General features: G+C 37.9%; 1 protein-coding gene across 6 annotated transcripts in view; it reads left to right on the top strand.

Annotated features, from left to right (window-relative positions):
- The window catches only part of AHCYL2 (adenosylhomocysteinase like 2), a 178,642-nt gene that overhangs the window by 63,009 nt on the left and 87,870 nt on the right, over positions 1–27,763 (top strand). For 2 of the 6 annotated variants that reach the window (XM_060108026.1, XM_060108028.1), the window contains exon 1: positions 21,568–21,720. The exons of 2 other annotated variants lie outside the window; for them this stretch is intronic. Coding sequence is in view for 2 of the 4 variants with exons in the window: in XM_060108029.1 (XP_059964012.1) it covers positions 21,697–21,720 (24 nt within the window). In the remaining 2 variants the exon portion in view is untranslated. Of the gene's footprint in view, positions 1–21,567; positions 21,721–27,763 lie in introns of those variants that run through there. 2 more of the 6 variants (XM_060108029.1, XM_060108030.1) reach the window with 1 other exon arrangement.

Below are 27,763 nucleotides of genomic sequence, written 5' to 3' on the forward strand. Positions count from 1 at the left end.
CTGGTGCCATGTTGACTTTTATTAGATTTAAATATTTTGGCTTCCTAGGGTGATCCATGAAATTGATAGAGAGTAAATGCCTGGGGTTTATTAAAATGGAAAGGTTAAGGTGCTTATACCTATATTCCACATAACCTGAAAGGTAAAATGAAAATTTCAGAACCTTATGATACTAGGTGGTTTAGAGCTGATACTAGGTACTGAGTGCCTGAGATTACAATGCTTTTGCTTAATGCCTAATAGAACCAGCTTCCTTACTCCTGTCTACTGCTAGAAAAATTGCCTTGTAACTCTAGACTAGTGGCCCAATAATTAGAACCACAATTCTGTTCCTGTGGTTTTACACAGGTGTTTATACACAATTTGCAGTATATAAAATTTTTTTTCTTGTCTATAAAATGAGAAAAATCTTTGAGAAGAGTATTTTTTGTTAGTGAAGGTAAATAGTATTTGATAAGCTGATTTAGAGCTGTTTATCAAATTACTACCTGCTGAATAGCAAGTTATTCCCAATTTATGTAAAGAAGCAGCTTGAGAGTAGTACAAAAGAGGGCCTGAGGTTTGATTTGAGAGGAAAGATGCTAACCTCGCTGAGAGTAAATGATTGGGAAATATTCCTTTTTTATTAGCGAGAGAAAAAGATTTTGGATTCTGGTCGATAAAGTAGGTTCATATTCTGTAGGGAATGGAGTGTTCAACAACCAGCCTTTCTATTTCTGATCCCTTAATGAAATCTGATTTAAGAAATATGAGTTAGTCTGGTTTTAGTGCTGAACTAGGAAAAAAATCACTTTGTCCCATCCAGTTAACTAAATATTTCAAGGTTAGGATCTAAAGATAGTTTAAATTTCCACTACAACTTGAAATCAAAATTTGCTTCTCGGGCTTCCCTAGTGGCACAGTGGTTGAGAGTCCTTCTGCCGATGCAGGGGACATGGGTTCGTGCCCTGGTCGGGGAAGATCCCACATGCCGCGGAGCGGCTGGGCCCGTGAGCCATGGCCGCTGAGCCTGCGCGTCCGGAGCCTGTGCTCCGCAGCTGGAGAGGCCACAACAGTGAGAGGCCCGCGTACCGCAAAAAAAAAAAAAAAAAAATTTGCTTCTCTAGTTTGGTGAGAAACTGTCTCCATCTACTGGCCATAATTCAGCTGACATTTCATGAGGATACGCTTTTTTGTTTTGTTTTGTTTTCCTGAAATATGGAAATATAACAGCTATGGAAGGTGCCTAGGTAGGGTTGCAGTGACAAAATACTATACCTTTATGTGGCTTTCCCTAAAACTCCTAGGGGAGATTCGGAGAGTTCTTACAAAAGGTTACTTGGGGGATAATTGAAGAAAAGCAGGGTAAGGGCTTATAAGAACTAAACCAAAGAGATGAATTCTTTTAAGTGGCACATATGCAATAGTATGTTTGATACCTGCCATTCTACCGATTTAATTAGGACTAATTTACTTATTAAACTATTTAAGCTTTGTTAACTCTAATCGACTAAGGTCATCATTTTCCAAATTGCTGTTGGTTCAAGCTCTTATGCCCATTTGGAAATAACTCACTGTCATCACCAAAATATACAATAAAATAAGACTTTCGGGGGGATTATGGGTCAGCAAACTTTGTAAGGTGTCAGACAGTAAGGATTTTAGGCTTTTCAGGCCACACATTCTTGTTGCAACTACTCAGCTCTGCTGTTGTAGCACAAAAGTAGCCATATACAACGTGTAAACAAATGAATGTGGCTATGTTCCAATAAAACTTTATTTCTGAAATCTGAAGTTTAAATTTCATGTAATTTCCATGTGCCATGATATATTATGTGTTTTACGATTTTAAAAAATTATTTTAAAATGTAGAAACCATTCTTAAAGACCTATACAAAGGTAGTGCAGTGGATTGGAATCTGCCTGCCAATGCAGGGGAGACAGGTTCGATCCCTCGTCCAGGAGGATCCCACATGCCGCGGAGCAGCTGAGCCCGTGCGCCACAACTGCTGAGCCTGCGCTCTAGAGCCCACGAGCCAGAACTACTGAAACCCACATGCCACAACTGCTGAAGCCCACATGCCTGGAGCCCATGCTCCACAGCAGGAAAGGCCACCGCAATTAGAAGCCCGTGCACCACAACAAAGAGTAGCCCCTGCTTGCCGCAACTAGAGAAAGCCCATGCGCAGCAACGAAGACCCAACACAGCCAAAAATTAATTAATTAATTAATTAAAACTTAAAAATGTAGGGCTTCTCTGGAGGCGCAGTGGTTGAGAGTCTGCCTGCCGATGCAGGGGACATGGGTTCATGCCCCAGTCCGGGAAGATCCCACATGCCACGGAGCGGCTGGGCCCGTGAGTCATGGCGGCTGAGCCTGCGCGTCCGGAGCCTGTGCTCTGCAATGGGAGAGGCCACAACAGTAAGAGGCCTGCGTACCGCCAAAAAAAAAAAAAAGACCTATACAAAGATAGGCAGTGTGCCAAATTTTTTCTGTGGGCCATAGTTTGCTGACTGCTGCTTTATATTCAGACACATTTAAAAAATCCACTAATAAGTTTTCATATCCTGTGGAGGTGATAGTCTAGATAAGAATTTCCCAACTTTTAGGAAGATTTTCATGCTCTTATGACTTGTCAAGAGGGTGTTGTACCTGTTCACCATTATCACCAACCATATAGTGTAGAAGTACACAACTTGGTATATATAGAAGCTGACTCTTTATCCACACGTTTGGGAACTGATCTGTTCTGGCTTTATTGTATTTTCTATAGTTTAGATAATTTAAATCCGAAACACCAGAATGACTTTTCTAAAAGATGTTTTAGCACATAATTGAATACATAGGAGAAGATTTCTTTTTTTTTTTTGGCTGAGTGGCATGCGGGATCTTAGTTCCCCAACTAGGGATGGAACCTGTGCCCGCTGCAGTGGAAGCGCAGGGTCTTAACCGCTGGACCACCAGGGAAGTCCCTAGGAGAAGATTCTTCATGTGAGTTTAAAAGCCAGAAACATTCAGATAATGAAATTATTCTAAAGTGATTTCAAAAAAATAAACCATTATTTTAATGAATAATAATTTACTGTGATAAGGGGCATGTGGTATTGGTGCTGAGGCACATGGACTACATGATATGGGCAGGCTAGTGTGTATCATTACAGACAATTTCAGTGATGTTCTATGGTCATGCAGTGGTTCTCAGTCTGCTATATTTGGGGATATAAGTATTTTAAAGCACTGAATTATAAATACTGATAGTTACAAATGGTTTGTCATTTCAGTTAGTCACCTGTAAATACCTTCAGCCCCCTTGACTCTTATCCTCTATCAGTCCCCAAATTCCTGAATTACTCCTGTAGTTTGCCTTCTCTGTTCCTGTCTGTGCTATGACGTTATAGAATTGCTGCCTCTCTAAATTCGTGTCTCTAAATTCTAATCTCAGTTTTTGCTAAAAGGCAAGAGCTAACAGATTGGGATAGTATAAAAGGGTCAAGTTTCCAGAGGTGTAGCTGAGGTCAAAGACATACAATGGAAAACACAGAGTGAGAGACTGATAAAATGACTAGCAGTTGCCATCAGAATTAAGATACCATAGTTATTGATTTTAGGAGTATTTTTTTTACACCTTAATATCTCTGAAGTTGAGATGTCAGTTTAATTGGTAATACTTTTTTCTTATTGGTATGTGAAATAATGGTGAATCTTCCAGTTGATAGCATCTTAGATTTGATGAAATGTGGTATTTAAATTTTAGATTCCAAAAGTGTAGTAGTTATATGTACTGAAAGGTTTACCAGCCAAAGGGAGCAGACATTTTACTAAATTTGACTCTTTGGTGGTAGGTTTATTTGTTGCATTTTTGAACTTTGTTTTCTCTGAGTCTCAGGTCCTTCATGTGTTAGATTAAGATGCTAGAATCAGGACTTCCCTGGTGGCGCACTGGTTAAGAATCTGCCTGCCAATGAAGGGGACTTAGGTTCGAGCCCCGGTCTGGGAAGATCCCACATGCCGGGGAGCAGCTAAGCCCGTGCGCCACGACTACTAAGCCTGTGTGCCGCAACTACTGAAGCCTGCGTGCCTAGAGCCCATGCTCCGCAACAAGAGAAGCCACCACAATGAGAAGCCCTCGCACCGCAACGAAGAGTAGCCCCCGCTTGCCGCAACTAGAGAAAGCCCGCGCGCAGCAACGAAGACCCAACGCAGCCAAAAATAAATAAATTAAAAAAAAAAAGACACTAGTATCTACCTGACAGGGTTATGGTAACCATTAAATGGGATAAAATACAGGAATCTTATAATATAGCACCTTCCACATAGTTGATGCTCAGTAAACGTTAAGCTGATAACCATCTTGATTTTTTTCCTTCTGGAAATTTTCAAATTTAAAGCGCTTACATCTCACCTGGACTATTGCAGCTGACACCTGACAGATTTTCTTGCCTCTGTACCCCCTCCTTCCATTCTCTTCTCTGCACTTGTGTTCAGTGATTCTTCTAGAACATTGGTCACGTTGCACTTGTGTTCAGTGATTCTTCTAGAACATTGGTCACGTATCTTCCTTTTTTATATTTCTTTAACCTCTGCTCATTGCTTACATGATTAAGTCCAAACTCCTTAGCTTGAGCTTCAAGGCACTTCAGGGTCTACTACCTTGGTTCTTTTCTAATTCCCTACCTTTATCTCCTGCCATTTTCCCCATGCCTGCCCTTTATGCTCCAGTATAACACCATGCTACTTGTTTCCCAAGCATTCCACACTATTCAACATTCTTTGCCTTTGTTTTGGAATTTCTGTATGACTGGAATGTCCTCTCCTTCCTCCAGGGCTGATAGATTCCTATTCTTTCTTAAAGTTATCACCTTTCCTGATCTTTGTAGTTTCTGTAAAATCTTCCATTATTGTGTTATTACACTGTATTATAAATATATATGTATGTGTCTTTCTTTAAAACAAGATTGCGAACTGTTTGAGGGCAAAAGTGGTATATTCATCTTTATCCACAACACCTGCATCTAGTAGGTGCTTAGTAAAAGTTTATTGAATTAAATGAACTATGGAGAGTATACAACCTATTTTGTTTTAACTAAAATAGTTACTAGAAGGAGGATATAGGTTTGAGTGAAGATTTAACAAAGAAAGATCTTAAGTGGGAATCCAACAGGGGGGAAAATGTCAGTTATGAACATTATCGATAAGCAATTTTTAGTACTAATAGGCCAAAATATGAACAATATTCATTTGTCTGGGAAATTAGCATTAGGGCACAATTCTGCTCTTGTTTCAGAGGCTGAAGAGGAGATACAAGTGATCTGACAGGGAAAAAAAAAGAAAGAAACCCCAGAGGGCAAGAGAGACTTGACAGTAATGGCAGATAACAAGCTTGGTTTGGGCTTGAAATGTGATCTGGCAAAGGAAAGCTAGCGCTATTCTAGGCAGTGAACAAAGAAGAATTGTGCCACAGCGTAGGGAGTTGGCAAGAGCCCACTGGGAGTATTGCATTTAGCACAGTGTCAGCATAATAGAAACAGAAGGTGGTGAGTTCTGAGAGCAACTGTAGTGCTGAAAGGGATAAATAAATGAATTTATGAAGATCATTTAAAGATTTTATGCATGCAGGGTTGACTGAAATCTGGCAACTACGAGATCCAGGAGAGAGACACTCCCAAATATCTGAAGCTTATTAACATTAGAGCAAGAGGGGAATTATTTAGCCTAGACTAGGAAACTTAGTAAGAAGGTGAAACTGAGGGCAGGTGAATTTATACCTTTCTAAAAGTAATGTCCTGATGTAGTTTTGGGGTAATGGTGTCACCTTCATCCCTCAGAACTTTTTATAGTATGAAGCGGTAAGGCCAAAATGTAAGACTTAAGAAGCTCTTTCCCTGGAAACACTGCCATGGAATATATTGGTCTCATGATTAAAGAGAGTTTTTGTCCTAGAAGGCAGGTTATAGAGGGTTGGTTTAGCATTTATTAGACATGCCCTGTACGTCGAGCAGTATACACAATAAGGCCACATGATTCTTGAGGTTCTAAAGTAAAACCACTGATTATTATAGGCTTTATGTATTCTCAGTTTGTTTCAATAATTTAGAAACTTTGGCAAATTTCCTAAGACTATCCCTTTGGAACAGAATGATGGTAGAAGTAAGCCAAAGGTAAACTTTAGAAAAAATGCAGATGAAATCCTATCTAAATGAGTGTTGCCTGTTACAAGATGGCATAACATCTATTCTTGGGGTGAGATTTGAGATTTTCCTTAGGGATGGGGACAAAGAAGCCTTGGACTGATAACATATTTGTTGTTCAGGACATTTTAAATGCGAGAGGGTGGTGCAGTTACCTTCAGTGCTGACCAGAGTTATTTCTCAGTTCAAGACAGGGCAAGTATGGTGATTCACTTAGAGACATCTTTGTTTCCTGAGGCAAATGTATTTGAGTGTTCAAGTGAAATAGCTAAAAGAGCCCACAGTACGCTGAGATTAAAAAAACTTGTTTCTCTTCCCTCGTGTCTGGGCTCCATGGCTTCTAACTGCTTATCAAAAGAAACCATCCATGTTGCAGCTTTAAACATAATGTTGGGTATGAACAATGTGGAGTCAGGACCAATTTAAACAGGTAGCTGATTCTTTCCTCAATTAAATTATCTTATATTCCCTATGTCAGTGTGGATCTTCCAAGATGCAGATGTCAAGACAGCCTTAGAGGTGCAAGATTTATTGGAGGAAGCACCTGTATAGAGGGAAGGGAGCACCTGTATAGAGGGAAGGGAGCCAGGAGAGGCAGGGAGAGCCCTCAGAACGTGATACAGGTCGAACAGCTGTGAAGGAAGGATTGGGTGGGAAGAACTTCAGACCACAGCACAATTGAGGAAATCTCAGCAGATGTGGAGTCCCCAAGCAAAAGTTGCCTGCTAGGGTAATTCTATATGGGGCAGAATGACATTCCAGCTTATTATACTCTTAGAAACCCACCCAAGAAAAATGGAAGCATATGTACATATAAAGACTTGTATGTAATGCTTTTCTGCACCTATTGAGATGATCATATAGTTTTTCTTTTTTAGTTTATTAATATGGTAAATTACATCAATTGATTTTCATATTGCAAACCAACCTTCCATTATGGGATAAACTCCACTTTGTTGTGATGTATTATTCTATTCATATATTGTTGGAATCGATTTTCTAAAAATTTGTTAAGAACATTTGGATCTGTGTTAGTGAGAAAAATTAGTCTCTAGGTATCTTCTCTTACTATGTCTTTGTAGAGTTTGTGTAGAAATTGTATCATTTCTTCTTTAAATATTTGGTGGAATTTACCAGTTAAGCTATCTGAGCCTGTTTTTTGTGTTTGAGGGGGAAGGTTTTTAACCACAAATTCATTTTTTCTAATAGATACAGGGCTATTCAGATTTATTCATTTCTTCTTGAGTTAGCTTTGTGTCTTTCAAGAAATTTGTTGACTCTGTTAGAAAAAGTTACTCATAATATTTTCTTGTATTCCTTTTTATATCTATAGAATTATAATGATGTCACCTCTCTCATTCCCAATATTGTTAATTTGGATCTTCTCTCTTTTTTTTTCCCTCATCAATCTGACTAAAGGTTTATCTGCTTCATTCATCTCAAAGTACTAGCTTTTGGTTTCAAAGATTTTCTCTATTACATAGTTTCTAGTTTGTATTGTATTGATTTCTGTTCTGATCTTTATTATTCCTTTCTTCTGTTTACTTTGGGTTTTATTAGCTCTTCTTTTTCCAGTTTCTTAAGGTGGAAGCTGAGGTTTTTCACTTAAGACCTTTCTTTTTTTGTAGTAGAAGTGTTTAGTGTTATATATTTCTAAGTGCTATTTAGCTGTATCCTACAAATTTTGATATGCTATGTTTTTAGTCAGCTTAAAATATGTTCTAATTTCCTTTTTTTTTTCTTTTTTTTTTTTTCTTTTTTTTTTGCGGTATGCGGGCCTCTCACTGTTGTGGCCTCCCCCGTTGCGGAGCACAGGCTCCGGACGCGCAGGCTCCGGACGCGCAGGCTCAGCGGCCATGGCTCACGGGCCCAGCCGCTCCGCAGCATATGGGATCCTCCCAGACCGGGGCACGAACCCGTATCCCCTGCATCGGCAGGCGGACTCTCAACCACTTGCGCCACCAGGGAGGCCCTTTTTTTTTTTTTTTTTTTTTTTCTTTTAATTTCCAAATATTTGGGGGATTTTCCAGATATCTTTCTGTTACTGTTTTCTAGTTCAGTTTCATTGTGGTCAGAGAATGTACATTGTTGACTTGAATTCTTTTAAATTTATTTAGACTTGTCTTTTGGCCCAGAATGTTTTATCTTGTTAAATGTTCTATGTGCACTTGAAAAGAATGTATTTTCTGCTCTTCTTGGGTTGAGTGTTTGATAAATGTCAGTTAGGTCAAGTTGGTTGACAGTTTTGTTTAAGTCTTCTATAATCCTTTCTAGTTGGCTGTTCTATCAATTAAGAGAGGGGTATTGAAATCTCTGGCTAGAATTGTGGATTTATCTATTTCTCTTGGCAGTTCTATCAGCATTTGTCTCATTTATTTTGAAGCTTAGTTATCAGATATAGAACCACTTAGGATTACGTCCTCTTGATTAACTGACCCCTTTCTGATTAAGAAATGATATCCTTTGTTCCTGGTAATATTCTTTGCTCTGAAATATACTTTACTTGATATTAACATAGCCATTTCAACCTTTTTTTTTTTTTTAGTTTTTGATTGTTTGTTTGTTTGTTTTGCCAAGCCACACACCTCATGGGATCTTGGTTCCCTGACCAAGGATCGAACCCGTGCCCCCTGCAGTGGAAGTGCGGAGCCCTAACCACTCAACCACCAGGGAATTCCCAGCCATTTCAACCTTTTAAAAAAATAAACCATATTTCAATTTTTAAAATATGCACACTTTTTTAAAAAAGTCACAAAACAGAGTATTTTGAAACAATCATTTGGTTAAATTTACTGAGGGAGGGGTGTTCTAGTTTCTGTATTTAATGAAAACAGTTTAAAATATATAGGCTTATAAAAGGAATTTGCAACTCTGGGATTTTTTCCCCCAAGAATAATTGCCTGAAGAAGGGTGGGGGACACAGTGCATGGATGTCTTTATTGCTTAAGTTTGCTGTTTTCAGGAATTATGCACCACTAGCGTGCGAGACTGAGAGGCATCCATTTATATACTAGCTTTAAATGTTGGTAAATCATAAACAAAAGACATAATTTATGTAGGGGAAAATGCATTCAACATTTTTGCCTGAGTAAAGTGTGCAGAAAATATGCTTCAATGGGGCATATAATTTTTAATGACTTAGGCCTTTAATCCTCAGAAATGAATTAGGTATGATTAATAAGATGGAAGCTGGTGAATATTGAGTGTCTTATCATCAGACAATCAGATTTGAAATCACCTGAGAATGTGTATAAAGGTAGTCATTTCAGCTTTCTTTTAGTTAGTATTAGCATATATATTTTCCACTCTTTTTCTTTTACTGTGTTTGTATCTTTATGTTTATTTAAGTGTATTTCTTGTAGACAGCACATAGGTGGGTCTTGCTTTTATCCAATCTGACAATCTCTGCCTTTTAATTAGGGTGTTTAGACCATTGACATTTGATGTGATTGGGTTTTTTTTAATTTTTATTTTTATTTATTTTTTTGGCTGCACTGGGTCTTCGTTGCTGCACACGGGCTTTCTCTAGTTGCAGCAAGCGGGGGCTACTCTTTGTTGTGGTGCACAGGCTTCTTATGGCAGTGGCTTCTCTTGTTGTGGAGCACAGGCTCTAGGTGCATGGACTTCAGTAGTTGTGGCACGTGGGCTCAGTAGTTGTGGCTCGTGGGCTCTAGAGCACAGGCTCAGTAGTTGTGGCACGCAGGTTCAGTTGCTCCTCGGCATGTGGAATCTTCCTGGACTAGGGATCAAACCCGTGTCCCCTGCATTAGCAGGCGGATTCTTAACCACTACACCACCAGGGAAGTCCCTGATGTGATTGTTAATATGGTTGAGTGTAAATCTACCATGTTGCTATATGTTTTCTGTTTTTCCCATCTACCCTTTGCTCCCCTTCTCCTATTTCTTTTGTACTAATTAAATATATTTTAATCATTTAGTTTTATCCCCCAATTGGCTTATTAGCTATAATTCTTTCTTTTCTTTTCTTCAGTGGTTGTTTTAGGCATATCTTTAACTTACCAGAGACTACATTTATGTGATATTATGGTACTTCATATATAGTATTAATCTTATAATAATATACTTCTATATCTCCCCACCCATCCTTTGTATTATTGCTGTCATCCACTTTATTTTTGCATATAACTCAACAGTACCTTTTAATTTAATTTTATTTATTTGTTGTAAACTATTTTTATAGAAGCATCTTACATTCATTTTTTTAATTGAAACGTATTTGACATATGACATTATATAGGTTTAAGATATACATGTTGATTTGATACATTTATATATTGCAATATGATTACCATTCTCATATTAGCTCCTCTATCATGTCACATAATTATCTTTTATTTTTTGTGGTAGAAATAATTAATATCTAGGCTCTTAGCAAGTGTGATGTTTATAATACAGTATTATTGTTTATAATCACTGTGCTGTACGTGAGGTCTCCAGGTCTTATTTATCTACTAGTTGCAAGCTTAGACCCTTAAACAGCCTCTCTCATATTCCCCCACCTCCCAGCCTCTAGTAACCACCATTTACTCTCTGATTTAATGAGTTTGGCTTTTTTAGATTCCACATATAAGTTATATTGCACAGTATTTGTCTTTCTCCGTCTCACTTATCTCACTTAGCATAATGTCCTTAAGGTCCATTCATGTTGTCACAAATGGCAGGATTTCCTTCTTCATGGCTGAAAAATATTCTATTGTATATACATATATATCACATCTTCATTATCCATTCATCTGTTGATGGCACTTAAGTTGTTTCCGTATCTTGGCTGTTGTGAATAATGCTGCAGTAAATGTGGGATTGCATATATCTCTCTGATATCCTGTTTTCATTTCCTTTGGTATATACTCGAAGTGGAATTACTGTATCATATATAGCTCTATTTTTAATTTTTTGAGGAACCTCCATCTTGTTTTCCATAGTGGCTAAACCAATTTATATTCCTACCAATAGTGTACAAGACTTTGTTGAAAGAAATTGAGGAAGACACAAACAAATGGAAAGACATCCAATGTTCATGGGTCAGAAAGAATTAATATTGTTAAAATGTCCATACTACTCTAAGTCATCTATAGATTTAACACAATCTCTATCAAAATTCCAATGGCATTTTTCACAGAAATAAAAATATCCTAAAATTTGTATAGAACCACAAAAGACCCTGAATAGCCAAAGCAGTCATGAGAAAGAATAACAGAGCCAGAGGCATTACTCTTCCTGGTTCCAAACTATAGTACAAAGCTATAGTAATTAAAACTGAATGATACTGCTATAAAAATAGACACATAGGGCTTCCCTGGTGGCGCAGTGGTTGAGAGTCCGCCTGCCGGTGCAAGGGACATGGGTTTGTGCCCCGGTCTGGGAGGATCCCACATGCTGCGGAGCGGCTAGTCTGGTGAGCCATGGCCGCTGAGCCTGTGCCTCCGGAGCCTGTGCTCCACAACGGGAGAGGCCACAACAGTGAGAGGCCTGCGTACCGCTAAAAAAAAAAAAAAAAAAAAAAAAAAAAAAGACACATAGACCAATGAGGCATAATAGAGAGCCCAGAATAAACCCCCTCATATACAGTGAAAAAATACTCAATAAAGGAGCCAAGAACACCAATGGGGAAAGGATAGTCTCTTCAACAGATGATACTGGGAAAACTGTATAAAGACATGAAGAAAAAAGAAATTGTACTCTTATCTTACACCACTCACAGAAATTAATTCAAAATGGATCAACACTTAAACATAAGACCTGATATCATAAAACTCCTAGAAGAAAACATAGGGAAGGAACTCCTCAACATTGATCTTGGCAATGATTTTTTGAATATGACATCAAAGCACAAACAGTGAAAGCAAAACTGGAGTGGGACTGCATCAAACTTAAAAGCTTCTAACAGCAAAAGAAACAATCAACAAGATGAAAAAGTAACTTACAGAATGGGAGAAAATATTTACAAACCATATATTGGATAAGGGGTTAATAGTCAATATATATAAAGAACTCATACAGCTCAGTAACAACAAGGAAAACCAAATAATTCATTTAAAAATGAGCAGAGGAACTAAATAGACATTTTCCCAAGGAAAACATCCAAATGGCCAACAGGTATGAAAAGATGTTCAACATCACTAATATCAGGGAACGGCAAATCAAAACCACAATGAGATATCACCTCATATCTGTTAGAATGGCTGTCATCAAGAAAACAGGAGAGAAAAAGTATTGGCAAGGGTGTGCAGACTATAAACGTTTAGAGATTTAAATAACAAGAAAAAAAATCTTGCATTTATCCACATAGTTACCATTTTTGGTGTTCTTCATTTTTTTGTGTAGACCCATCTTTTCATTTTCTTTGTGCCTGAAGGACTTTCTTTAACGTTTCTTATACTGCTGTATACCTATTTTTCTTCTATTTTGTGACATCCCTAGTTAATAGTTCACCTTGAACGTTTATCCTCATATTTTGCTTAGTTCATTTTTCTCCTTTAACTTATCTTTTTTTTTTAATACATGGAGATGGCCTTTTGTTGTGCTTCTTATAGTGTGTCTCAAACTGATTTGAATATGGACTTTTTAAAAAATAAGATATCTGCCTGGAATACCCTTTGGAAAGCCTAGGCCAGAGGATTGGGTTTCAGTGATGACCAAAGGCTCATTGTCAACCCAGTGAGAATACCTTGCAGGAATTAGTCCTGGATCTACTATTAATGTTTTTCTATTGATTTCTCAGATAATAGCATAGAGATTATGATAATCATGTATGTGGACACGTATTGAAGTATGGCAGGAATGAAGGCAATTTTGATTTGTTGAAAAGAGAATGGGGCTTTGGAATCTATAGATCTCGGTTAAAATCTTAAATTTAGCCTTTGTTAGACTGAGTAGCCTTTGGAGAGCCCTTAATCTATTTGTCATCAGTTTCTTCATTTGTAAAATGGGTGGGATGACCCCCACTTGTATGGTTTTTTTTGTGAAGATCTAATTAAGATGTGTAAGGTATCTCACATGTCTTTACCCACTTTTATTGTTGTTCTGTATCATTTTAGACAAAAAGGAACAGAATTTGTTATAATGTTAGTAAATTGGGGAAGGGGCAAAGCAAACAGGGAAATTCAATGAGGATAGTTCTGAGTAAATACAGATATAGTATGTAGGATCAATGAGTTATAAACATTTTTTCCCTTGGATGTTCAGTCTTTCGGGGATAGGAAAGCAGTTCTTAAATAAGACTCAATATTCAGGTAAAAAACGTTTCTACAAAAAAGGATGCTATAAACAATGCTGAAAATTAAGCTATAGACTGGGAGGGGATGTTTGTAATATATATGATAAAAATGAATATCCATGTTATATACAATATTTCTACACATCAATAAGAAATAGACACACCATCCAGTAGAAAGATGGGCAAAAGATATAAACTAGAATTACACAGATGAGGAATTACAAATGGCTATTAAAAATATGAAAATATGCCTGTCTTCACTAGTAATTAGAGAAATACAAATTAAACTGAGAGACCATTTCTGTCTCTCAGATCATGATATTGGAAAATTTTAAAAGATTAGTAATATTCAGTCTTGGCAAGGGTATTTAGAAATAAGTACATTCATACACAGATGATAGAAGAAAATTTTCTGCACCCTCTTTGGAAGACACTTTGGTAGTAGCTATTAAAATTAGAAATACTCTGACGCACCAATTCCATTTTTTAGTATTTATCTTAGAGAAGTACCCACATAATCCACAAGGGCACTGGTACAAGAATTTTTTTACTGCAGCATTGTTTGTAATAGTGAAAAGTTGGAAACAACAGAGTAACAGAGGAATGATTAAGTGATACTTAATCATTGTATCATCAATGATACAATCATTGATGATAGTACACTCATTCAATGGAATATTACCCAGTGTTTAAAAAGAATGATGTACCGGGGCTTCCCTGGTGGCGCAGTGGTTAAGAATCCGCCTGCCAATGCAGGGGACACAGGTTCGAGCCCTGGCCCGGGAGGATCCCACGTGCCATGGAGCAACTAAGGCCGTGCGCCACAGCTAGTGAGCCTGCGCTCTAGAGCCCGCAAGCCATGACTACTGAGCCCGTGCGCCTAGAGCCTGTGTTCTGCAACAAGAGAAGCCACCGCAGTGAGAAGCCCGCACACTGCAACGGTAGGCCCCGCTCGATGCAACTAGAGAAAGCCCGTGCACAGCAACGAAGACCCAACGCAGCTAAAACTAAAAACAAATAAATAAATTATTTAAAAAAAGAATGATGTATCAGTAGATCTACATATCCAGTCATGGATACTCTGGTAACTTAAAAAAAAAGTCAGCAGGGGCTTCCCTGGTGGCGCAGTGGTTGAGAGTCCGCCTGCCGATGCAGGGGACACGGGTTCGTGCCCCGGTCCAGGAGGATCCCACATGCCGCGGAGCCGCTGGGCCCGTGAGCCATGGCCGCTGAGCCTGCGCGTCCGGCGCCTGTGCTCCGCAACCAGAGAGGCAACAGCAGTGAGAGGCCCGCGTGCCGCAAAGGAAAAAAAAATCAGCAAGCTGCTTTTTGTAGTATGATGACATATGACCATATTTATATCAAACAAAAATAAACTGTGAATTTATCTGTTTGTAAATTCATAGGTAAAGGTCTGGAAGGATGAACTTTAATAATCACAGTCACTGCTGGGAAAGAATGAAGGGTGAATTTTACTTTTCATTCTTTATATTTATGTATTATTTGAATTTTTAATAAACATTCATGAGTAACTTCTACATTTTAAGCATACATAAATAAAAGTGAGATTATAAAAGTACTGAAGGAAGCCATCAGTGATTATTTTCTAACTGACGTAAAACCCAGAATTCACAAGAGCAATATATTTGACTACATAAAAATTGACCTCCAAATAGGGAAAGAACTGGAGGAAGGGAAACTTTCATCTCCAATGGTTCTGAAATGATGGAATTTTCTGACAGAATCCTGTATTTTTAATTCTAAAACATAGATTATAAAAAGATATGTGTGATATTTTAAAAATATTTTAAAATCTCTATGTGTATGGAGGAGTGAGATGACATTTTTATATATGCAGATGGGATTATAAACTGGTACAACTTCTCTGGAGGGCACTTTGGCAATAGAGAACATGTTATTCCCTTTGACTTATAATTTTACTTCTAGGAATTTAAAGAAAAAAAATCACAAACATGTAAAAATTTAGATTTAGTGTTTGTTGCATTGTTATTGATATTTATAATATTATAAATTTAGAAACAACTCTTATTTTGACAATAGGGGTTTTTTAATAAACTAGGATACATTTATTCCATGGAAGACTAGCTACTTTAATAAAATGTAGAAATACAAAATGTATGCAATGTATATTATGTTGTTGAGTGCTTACTATGTACTAGATTTATTCTATCTATCTCTTATCTATTATTATTTAATACTTAGAATAAGCCTGTGAGGTAAGCAGTTTGTTTCCATTTTATATATTAGGAAACTCAGGCATTGAGAGAGGTTAAATAACTTATCTAAAATCGCACAATAAGTAAGAGAGCCGGGACCCAGTTATGTTTGTCTGACTTCAAAACCCATGCTCTCACAGTATTTAATGATTTTATAGACATGAAATATGTAATAATATATTACATGAAAAATGGTTATAACATGATCTCATTTTTTGCCTATAAAAATTTACCAGAAGGATACATTCTAAAATGTCAGCAATGATAATAATTGTGTTGGGACTATGATTGATTTTTGTCTCTTCTTTTGTTGCTTTCCACAGTGAACATGAGTGACTTTTATAATTGAAGTTTTAAAAAAGATATTCATTTCATAGCATAGGGGTGGGGTGGATTAAAAAAAATAATCATTCCCTTTTCCTTCCGTTTGTGAAGAGAGATATGTTTCTGAGTTTGGGTGTATCCACTCTTGATGTTGCCTGTAATTTCCTCTTGGCACTAGTTTATACAAGCTGGAAGGTTGAAATGGCAGTGTTATTCTGAGATCCTAAGATGTGAACAGATGAAAGGTCTTTAAATAATAACATTGTAACCATAGCTCAGTTTATCTAGATCTGGGACCATGGCCACTAGTAACAGGATTCAGAAACCAGAAGCACAGTACCTAGAAATTTACCAGTTAGCAATTCCCCGGGCCCATCTCTTAGCTTTTCACTAGAAAATCCTCCTTCACCTATCTTTTCTCCCAATTCTTTTTTGTTAGTTTGAGGGTTTTTTTTACCTGGGTGAAAAGAATTTGAACCAATCAAAAACAAATAGCTGTCTTTTGGGCCTGACTTTTTGTGTGTTTCTGTTGCCATGTAAATCATATAAAGCTAGCTATGAGTAAACCAGCTGCTGCCTGAGCCTCGCTCCCTAGAGGAAGGGAAGGAAAGGGTGGTGAAGGTAATAGGGAAGGACTAGAAGAAAGGGTAGAAATTAAGGGAGGAGAATATTGTGTTTACATTCTTGGTCTTGATTCTTGTCTCTTTGGGATTAGAATATGTTACCTATAGCTATTTGTGTTGGCCCTTTTTTCCCAGCAGCTGAGAGATGTTGCTAATAACTTTTTCTCTGGTTGCATGTTGGAAACTGTCACTATTGGAGTTCATAGACTCTAAGCTGTCTTTCAGGACTGGAAAACCTAGGAAAAATTTTATGGCATGACATAAAGTTAAGGATTTTTGGTTATATAGGGTTACACTTTGGGGATTGGCATAAAAAAGTAGTTCCAGAGTGTCTAATTAAATGTGCACTGGAGGCACTATGCAAAGGTACGTGTAGCTAGCTGGTCAGTCAATAACTTACAAGCATTTAGAATTACAACTGGAGGGACAAGAACAGCTGAAGCCTAAAACATTTGGCACAGAAACTAGGTAAGTACTTAGAATCAGATAGTAAGATATTAATTTAAATTGTAAATATTGATTAGGGGTTAATGGAGGTAAACATAGGGTGATACATTATTTGGGGAAGAGAAGAAAAGCACATTACAGTTACTCATTTAATCCAGATATGGAGAAAAAATCATGTTTTATCTGATCTGAGGAGACTTTGGAAACCGATCAGCATCAGACCCTATTGTGCCAACCAGCACTAAAATTAAACATTCTCATCCAGATGGTCCAGTTCATTCTTAAGCTAGAAGAGAGCAAAAGTTAAATAAGAAGTGTCATTATAATGACCCTAAGTCTCTAACTGGGCAGGAAGGTTGATAATGAACTTACATGTATTGATAGCCAAAATTTTTTTTTCATGGCCTAGTCATCATTTCTTATTGTTTCCTTATGCAAATGTAAGTAATACATATATTTATCCTTATCCCCCTTTCTTACACCAAGGGTCACATAATATGAACCTTCATATATGTACCAAAAAGCTTCCTCTTTTTTTTTTTTTTAACAGATATATCAAAACTCTGTTAATGGACATTTGAGTGGTTTCATATAGTTTTAAGCTGAAATTTTAGTAACTTTAAGTCCCTTTTATTAGCAATCCTACTTTGGGACCAGGCTACAGAAATTAATACATAGAAATCAGTTGAATATAAATGAAAAACTACAAATCCCGCTGTAGTTCTAATCTGGGCTAGGGAAAGATATCTGTATAACTTCATAGTTTTGCTCCCTTTATGCACTCTCACCCTACTTTGTTTTTCTTTCTTTATTACCATCTGTTTTTCTGGTGCCATTTGGTTTATTTTCTGTTTTTTAATTTTCTTTTCTTGGTTCCTTCCTGACCCTATGTGATACACCAGCCTGTCTAACTGCTAGTTAGATCTTTGTTAGGAAGTTGTTAGACTTGCAGGTAACTTTTACATTTTACAGTTGCCAAAAGATAGCAGTTTTCAGTCCAGGTGAGATTGGGATTCTTGCTGTCTTACTTACTGGAAGTTCTGTAAGTCTTATTACTCAGATAATGCCCTCCTGTCATTGTTCCCCTGTTACCCAGGTACACTTAGTAGCAAATTTGCATTCTGTTGGTGATAATCTATACACACTTACCAACTGGCCCAGGAGGCTGGCACCATGCATTGCTGGAGGCTCAGCGGGAGTAGAGACAAGCAGGATTGGGAAATGCGCTTTAAATCCTTGAATTAATTGGAAATACGTCTGGGCTCTTTGGAGGGAAGCATATAAAGCTGGTTGATTGATATTATTTTGGCTGCCCTTCTGCCACAAAGAAAGAGTGGAATAAAGAAAGGAAGGAGGAGATACAAAGAGGTTTTGGTTACGGACAAAAAACACTACATTGAGAATCAAGAAGCATGGATTTTGATCTGTATACTACTACTAGTTTGATCTGTAATTTGTTCTGTGATTTCACTTCTCTGGACATAAGTTTCTACACCTATGAAATGAGTGGTTTGGAATTTTAACAAAAATAACTGAAATTCTAAGGCAAGGAAAAAAAAAGTAGAAAAAAAAGAAGTGAAGCAGAATATCTTCAAGATTCTATATTGACTTCAAATAATATAAAGTGGAGAGCTTGTCTACTACTGTGTAACATCTATTATAGTTAGTATTGTTGCGTAATAAATTACTGCCAGAATTTAGAGGTTTAAATTTTATTTATTTTATTTTTGGCTGCGTTGGGTCTTCATTGCTGCACGCGGGCTTTCTCTAATTGCGCGGCGAGCGGGGGCTACTCTTTGTTGAGGTGTGCGGGCTTCTCACTGTGGTGGCTTCTCTTGTTGCGGAGCACGGGCTCTAGGCGCGCGGGCTTCAGTAGTTGTGGCACGCGGGCTTAGTAGTTATGGCTCACGGGCTCTAGAGCACGGGCTCAGTAGTTGTGGTGCATGGGTTTAGTTGCTCCGCGGCATGTGAGATCTTCCTGGACCAGGGATCGAACCCATGTCTCCTGCGTTGGCAGGCAGATCCTTAACCACCGCGCCACCAGGGAAGTCCAAAAAGTACTTTTAATTTATTATTTCTCTACTTTTGCGTGTTTGAGAATGTTGGAGGTTAATGTAGCTATGTACCCTGTGGGACTTAAGAGTTAATTAATTATAACCAACTGTTGGAACTATTCTCAAGAAAGTATTTCTTGCCACCTATTTGGGGGGCTCATAGGTAAGTATGTAGAATTCCATTTCACTGTTTCAAAACGATTGACCTACATTTTAAAAAGGGTTTATTATATATATTTAAAATATATAAATGTATAAACTTCTTGTGCTCCATTCCAGAAAATGTGTTGTGTGTGTGCCTAATACTATACATTATTATGTCTTGCATTGTATACAAGTGTATATTAACATATATATCTTGACAGTGTTTTTTTGTTTTTTTGTTTTTTTGTTTTTGCGGTACGCGGGCCTCTCACTGTTGTGGCCTCTCCCGTTGCGGAGCACAGGCTCCGGACGCGCAGGCTCAGTGGCCATGGCTCACGGGCCCAGCCGCTCCGCGGCATGTGGGATCTTCTGGGACCGGGGCACGAACCCGCATCCCCTGCATCGGCAGATAGACTCTCAACCACTGCGTCACCAGGGAAGCCCTTGACAGTGTATTTAAACTACATGTCTTGAAACCGTTTAGTTTACATCCTTGCTCAATCAATTATGTAAAATCCTTTCTCTTTTTCTCTGACCTCTGGTCCCCATTTCCTTTGTATAGGGAAGTACTCTGTGGGAATACAAATTTCAAACATCTGTTTTGTTTTTTCTAACCAATTTTCTATTTCACTGCATGCACATTGGATTAAAATAGCTTAAGATAGCAAAAGATTTTCCTTTTTACCAAAAAAATAATTTTGTTATAAAGAGAGTGAGGAGAATAAATGAAAATATTAATCACATTTGTCGGTATTCAGTATTCCTCCGAATGGTGTTTTATTAGCCCATTTCTCTGTTTGTTATATCCCTTCAGTTTTTCCCCACTAGAGGGCACTAGGATATTGTTTGTTTTTAGTGGACTGTTCATAGTGAATTTGGAATTAAAACTTCCATATTTTTCTTATTTGTTCTACATTTTGTATGAATAAAATCGTTATCCTGAGGTCAGTCTATATTTGACATACATGGACGATTATAGTACCTTCTGTGCTAGCAATTTTGACTTTGAAGACTATTTTGTGCTAAGTGCTTAAAGAAGAAAAAGAGAAGGAGGACTTGGAGAGATGGGAAAGAATTGGAATTTTTTGGACTCCAGTTATTACCTTTTCTCACTCCACAGAAGGTACTGACACTAAAGGAAAAAGAATAGGTACATGTAGGTCAGTGCAACAGAATAGCGAGTCCAGAAATAGATACACATGTAGACAATGAATTGAGTTTTGACAAAGAAGCCAGAGGAAATCAGTGGGGAAAGGATCTTTTTTTAATCAAATGGTACTTGAACAATTAGATATCCATTTGGGAGAAAAGTGACCTTTTACCTTTATTTCATTCCATATGTAACACTTAACTCAAAATGGATCATAGGCTGTAGAAGAAAACAAAGGAAAAAATCTTCATGACCTTGGGGCAAGCAAAAATTTCTTATTTCTTTCTATTTCTTTTAAAGTACACAGTTAAGTAAATAAAAAGGGTAGCCACAGAATGGGAGAAAATATTCACAATACATATACCAGACAAAGGACTGGTATCTAGAATACATAAAGAACTCTTAAAACTCAATAATATGATACACAATTTAGTCTTTTAAATGGACAAATGATTTGAACAGACAAGCCTCAATAGATGCTAAACAAATGCCAGTAAGCATGTAAGTTGCTCAACATGATGAGTCATTAGAGAAATGCAAATTAAAACCATAGTGAGATACTATATACACCACTAGAATGGCTAAAATTCAAAAGACTGACAATACCTAGTATTGATGTGGATATGGATCTGTTGCAATGCTCATACATTACTGGTGAATAACAGTTTTCCAGTTTGTCATGAATTTAATATATACTTACCAAATGACTCAGCAGTTCTACCCCTACCTTTGTCTCTACCGAAGAAAATGAAATCCTATGTTCACACAAAGACTAGTACACTGATGTTGATAGCAGTTTAATGCATAATGGCCCCAAACTGGAAAAACACCAAATATCCATCAACAAGTAAATGGATAAACTAAAGTACATCCATGTAAAGGAGTACTACTTAGCAATAAAAGAGAATGAACTACACATGGAACAATGTGGATGAATCTCAAAAATATTATGCTAAGTGAAATAACCTAGACACAAAAGAGTATATATATTTATGATTTCATTTATATAACATTCTATAAAAGGCAACTCTCTCTATAGTGACAGGAAACACATCAGTGTTTGTCTAGGGCCATCGTGGTGGTTGTGGTGAGTCAACTGCACAGGAGAAATAGACAAACAACTGAGTTAACCAAAAAATTGCAAATTATGAAGGAAAGAAGGCATAGGGAGCATGTACAAAGGCCCTAATTTGGAAAAGAAGGTTGGTTTTTAGTGGAGTATTTTTAGGCAGAGGCTAAATGATGGGAGATGAGGTTAGAAAGATAAATAAGGGCCAGATCATGTGGAAAGAGTCAAGTCCTCAAGAACTTGGATGGAATGGACTGTAGAGCACAAGGTGAGACCCTTATTTCAGTAAAAGTGGGGAAGAAGGTGAAGCTGGGGCAAATGAGCTAGGCCTGGTGATGGGAATGTAAGTTTATATCAGATATTTTCCTCTTCTTTTTTTTTTTTTTTTTTTTTTTTTTTTGAGGTATACGGGCCTCTCACTGTTGTGGCCTCTCCCTTTGCGGAGCACAGGCTCCGGACGCGCAGGCTCAGTGGCCATGGCTCACGGGCCCAGCCGCTCCGCAGCATGTGGGATCTTCTGGGACCGGGGCACGAACTCGTGTCCCCTGCATCGGCAGGCGGACTCTCAACCACTGCGCCACCAGGGAAGCCCCCTCCTCTTCTTTTTATTCTCTTTTATCTATATAAGATAAGGCTGTCACTTGAAAGTGAGGGTAGAAGTTTGAGGGGACAAACATGAACTATTCTTCCTGGAAGGGGACAGAGGGAGTACTTACCACTAAAGAAACTTCGTAAGATGACTGAGGTGCTATTGATGCACATTTGAGTTTGGGGAAGGTGAATTTAAAGTGAAACCAGTCAGCTTGGTCATGTGGTTTTTCTCTTGCAAAACTTAGCAGGTTGGGGCCAAACATGAAGTAGATAGATTAGTAGGGGTCATCAGGACTGAGGTTTTTGCCTGGCAAAAATAATGAAGGGAGAGATGGAATGAAGTTATTTATGAGTCATTTTCAAGATGGTCTAGGGAATCTAGGCTAGACAAGGAGGGAAGTGAAACTAAAAAAAGGGTTGATGAATTATGAGAAAATGATGTCATTGGACAAAGGACAGAATTTTATGAATTGGGGCTACTTCTGCAAATGAAATGGCAGGTTAAGAGAAAGTGGTCTTAGGGTGACTTTGGGGTTTCTGAAATGGAGGTCCATTTATTGGGATAGAGAATTTGGGAGGAAGAGGAACAGTTTTGGTTAAATGATGAATTGAGTTTTGGACAGGCTATGTTTGAGGAACCCATAGGGTGTATAAGTGGAGATGTCCAAAAGGCATTTGGATATACAGATCTGAGAGATTTGGGCTTTCAGTAGAGATTTAGGAGTTATTAGCACATAGAGGATAACTGAAACATGGTGATGGAAGAGATTATCAGGGGGAATTTGTGAGGTAAGAGAAGAGGAGGGTGTGTGGTTTCCTTTTTTCAGAACCAGAATGGTTGTGGTGGTGGTTGGTGTTTTGCTTTGTTTTTTCCTTCAGTATTCTGTCTCCTTTTCCAAGTGAGTCCTAGCAAATACAACATGGAATGGTGGTAATAACAGAGTTTAGGTCCTGGCTTTGCCACTTCCTACTGTATGCATTGATCAGGTTTCTGAGTTATAATTTTCTGGTCTATTAAAAATAACTGCATCAAGAAAATAAGAAGACAAGCCACAGACTGGGAGAAACTATTTGCAAAAGGCCTATCTGATAAAGAACTGTTACTCAAAATACACAAAGACCTCTTAGACTCAACGATAAGAAAACAAACAACCCAATTAAAAAATGGGCAAAAAACCTTAACAAAACCTCACCAAAGAAGATATACAGATAGCAAATAAGCATATAAAAAGATGTCCCGCATCATTGTCATCAGGGAAATGCAAATTAAAACAATGAGATCCCACTCTATAGCAATTAGAATGGCCAAAACCAAGAACACTGCCCACACCGGATGTCAGTAAGGATATAGAGCAACAGGAACTCTCATTCATTGCTGGTGGAAATACAAAATGGAACAGCCAGTTTGGAAGATAATTTGGCAACTTATTACAAAACTAAACATACTCTTACCATACAATCCAGCAGTTGTCCTCCTTGGTATTTATCCAAATGAGCTGAAAACTTATGTCCACACACTGATGTTTATAGCAGCTTTACTCATAATTGCCAAAACTTGGAAGCAACCAGGATGTCCTTCAGTAAGTGAATGGATAAATTATGGTACATCTAGACAGTGGACTATTATTCAGCACTAAGAAGAAATGGGTCATCAAGCCATGTAAAGACACAGAAGAACCTTAAATGAATATTACCAAGTGAAAGAAACCAATCTGAAAAGGCTACATACTGTATGATTCTAACTATATGACATTCTGTAAAAGGAAAAACTGGAGACAGTAAAAATATCAGTGGTTGACAGGAGTGGAGGGTTGAGGAGATGAGTAGGCAGAGCATAGAAGATTTTTAGACCAGTGAAACTATTCTGTATGATAGTATAATGGTGGTAGATACATGTCATTATACATCTATCAAATCTATAGAATACACAACCCCAAGAATGAACCCTAATGTAAAGTTTGGACTTCAGGTGATAATGATGTGTCAACATAGGTTCATCCATCATAACAAACGTACCACTCTGGGACTAGATGTTGATAGTGGAGGAGGCTGTGTGTGTTAGAGGGGAGGGGATACATAAGAACTATCTATATATTCAATTTTGCTGTGAACCTAAAATTGCTCTAGAAAATAAAGTCTATTTTTTTAAAAACTAGCTGTAATAAGAAATTGCATGGAGATATGGTAAATAACTCAGGACTACTGGTCTAAACTTGAAATCACTTAGTAAATACTGTAGGATTCATTGGTCTTTATTTTCAGTTATTTGCTGCTACTTAATGGGAAGGTTTTGCTTCCCTTCCTCAACTTTCACCACTCCGTCAAGTTTTTTTACAATGATAGTGAACAATTACACTCCTTGGAAAGATTTAATTATAGCCTAATGAGTGTATAGATATAAATGTCTGGATTTTTATATTGCTGGGGGAGAAATGATGATGGAAAACATCCAACACCAATAATTAAAAGAAATTTATTTCACTAAATAAGGAATATTTGAATCTTCTTTCAGTTTTTTTTTTTTTTAATTTATTTTGGCTGTGTTGGGTCTTTGTTGCTGCGTGTGGGCTTTCTCTAGTTGCGGCGAGCTGGGGCTACTCTTCGTTGCGGTGCACGGGCTTCTTATTGCGGTGGCTTCTGTTGCGGAGCCTGGGCTCTAGGTGTGTGAGCTTCAGTAGTTGTAGCGCGCGAGCTCAGTAGTTGTGGCTCCGCGACATGTGGGATCTTCCTGGACCAGGGCTCAAACCCATGTCCCCTGCATTGGCGGGCAGATTCTTAACCATTGCGCCACCAGGGAAGTCCCTCAGTTGTATTTTTTACCCTGTTTACTTTTACATCCAAGTACCATTTTATACTTCAGAGCTTTTCAAATAAATACTATACATTAATCTACTTTGAGTACCAGGGCCTCCCTCCCCTATGGATTACAAAACAACTTCTGAAAAGATGGAAAAGGGGTATTGAGTTATACCCATGTATACAAGTAAGCCTGAAAAACTAAGGTGAAGTAATTGGCTAGTTTCTGGCTGGTAGATACACTCTTCTCCTTCCTTACTGCATCCAGATTTTGGGGTGGGGTGAGTGGCAAAAGTCATTTTTTTCAAAAAAAGAGAATAATAACTAATACTTCCAGACATTTATCCTATAGATATTCTCACATATATATGAAATACCATATAAAGATGAATATTCATTATAGTATTATCATGGTGATATGCAAATAGGAAAAGGTAGGAAATTATCTAAATGTCCATTGGTAGGGGACTGGTAAATAAATATTGGTACACTTATAGAATAGAATAATGTTCAGGAGTTTTTTGAGTGAGGCAGCTCTATAAATACTGATATGGAACAATCTTCAAGGTAATGTTGGCAGGGGAAGGTTTATGTACGACATGCTACATTTTTTTTGTTTGTTTTTTTGGCCGCACTGTGCAGCATGCGGGATCTTAGTTCCTCGACCAGGGATTGAACCCACACCCCCTGCAATGGAAGCAGGGCTTCCTAACTGCTGCACTGCCAAGGAATTCCTGACATGCTACTATTTGTGTAGAAAAAGAAACAAAAATACACACAGGGACTTCCCTGGTGATGCAGTGGTTAAGAATCCACCTGCCAATGCAGGGGACATAGGTTCGAGCCCTGGTCTGGGAAGATCCCACATGCCACAGAGCAGCTAAGTCCGTGTGCCAGAACTGCTGAGCCTGCGCTCTAGAGTCCGCGAGCCACACTACTGAGCCTGCGTGCCACATCTACTGAAGCCCACGTGCCTAGAGCCAGTGCTCCGCAACAAGAGAAGCCACCGCAACGAGAAGACTGCACAGCGCAAGGAAGAGTAGACCCCGCTCGCCGCAGCTAGAGATAAGCCCACGTGCAGCAACGGAGACCCAATGCAGCCAAAATAAATAAATACATTAATTAATTAAAAATACTCACACAAACATATATGTACCTAGATCTACGTCTTAGCTCTGCCTCTTATAAGTGTAATAAGTGTAATCTTGAGTCAGTTACTTAACCTATTTGCTTATATGCAAAAGATGGCTCTAAAAGAATGTGCAAGTAGGAGAATTTCCCTCTAGAGTGGATAATCTGGTGCTGAAGGAAAGGGACAGAAAGAGAGACTTACTTTTCACAATATAATCTTTTTGTCTCTTGAAGTTTGTGCCATGAACCTTTGTTACCTAGTGAAAAACAAATGAACAAATCAAAAAATAAAATCTAGATTTAAAAAAAAACTATCTTTCGGACTGTCCTGAGGATTAAATGAGTCATGTATATAATCTCTTGCAGTGCTGCTTGGCATATAGTAAATGCATATACAATAAATGATAGACTTTGTTCTTGTTTTTTTCCCTCCAGTTCCATAATTACTGTTTGGAGGATTTATTGTCTTCACCTAGGCCTAAGTGAATTCAGATTGTCAATCTGAATAGATCTGTGAACTCTTTGAAATTGTATACCAAATTTTGTGTCAGCAGACACCAAACACTGTAGATTCTAGAGAGAGGGTATGTGACTTTCATCATATTTTCTAAGGAGGGTCTCATGGCCCTAAAAAAATTAAGACACGTGATCTAAGCCATTTTGCTATTTTATGTTTCCTTCCACCAGAAAATACTCTGCTGTCAGTTTTCTCTTTATAACTAGTATCTTTTTTGTTGTTGTTGCTATTAAAAACATGAAGACATAAAGCACCATGACAGTTTGGAGACTTACAGAGTTATGTATAACTTATTATTTCTTCAAGTCCCAAATCTAATATTATTTCCTCAGTGAAGCCTTCACAGATCTCACAGGTGTTGAGCTGTGTTCCTGCAGCTCTTTGGTTGTTATTGTAATCTCTCTTGCTACTGAACTTTAGGCCTTCCAAGGTAGAGGCCATATATTTTCAATAAATATATATTGAATGCCTGTATGTATCAGATATTATGCTAGGTGAACAATACAGATAAGGTCCCTGCCCTCTTAAAGCTTAAATTCCAGAATGGGGAGGAGAAAAAAAAAGTAATTTCAGATAGTGATAACTGAAGAAAATAAAATAAGGTAGTGGTTCAGAGTGATGGGGGCAGGGCCAGATAGGATGATCAGGGAAGGCCTTGAAGAGGTGACATTTGAGCTGAGACCTAAAGGATGAACTTGGATTGTGTATAAAATGTTTTATACAACTCCACGCACTTACAATCTTGATTGTGTTCTTTGTCATTTTCTTCAGGTTACCTTAGAATGGTAATTGCTAATTGAATTTAGTCTGCACACACATTCTGTATTTATTTGTGTTCAGCTATAGTTCTTCTGCTTTCCCTTTCTTTCCTTAAGAGTGAGCTCTTGAGCTGACTTTTTTGAATCTAGGAAGAACTTTATTCTTTGTCTGTCTGTGTTTTAACTTGATACCCAGGATTTTATAAACAGAGTACCACCATCCCTAGACATTCCTCCTTGGGTGTATGTGCTGTGTATTACTTCATTTCACTCCCTCAGTAATACGTTTGAAACAAGTCTCATTGTAAGTACTAGGGATATGTTAGTCACCATAATAGATGATCTGGGAGTTCTAAACAGTAGTCAGTTTAGAGATTTCCCAAATATTTTGACAAAAGTAAAAATTTTTACCATAGAGAATCTAGTCCTCCCAAAGTTAGGTTGCACCTGGAAAAATGTCATGCACTCTTTTTGCCCTGTGTTGGGTAGCACAATGATGACCTTCAAATCACTCTTCT

The sequence above is a fragment of the Mesoplodon densirostris genome, chromosome 9 (genome assembly GCF_025265405.1).
Source record: "Mesoplodon densirostris isolate mMesDen1 chromosome 9, mMesDen1 primary haplotype, whole genome shotgun sequence".
In the NCBI taxonomy this organism is placed as follows: Eukaryota; Metazoa; Chordata; class Mammalia; order Artiodactyla; family Ziphiidae; genus Mesoplodon; species Mesoplodon densirostris.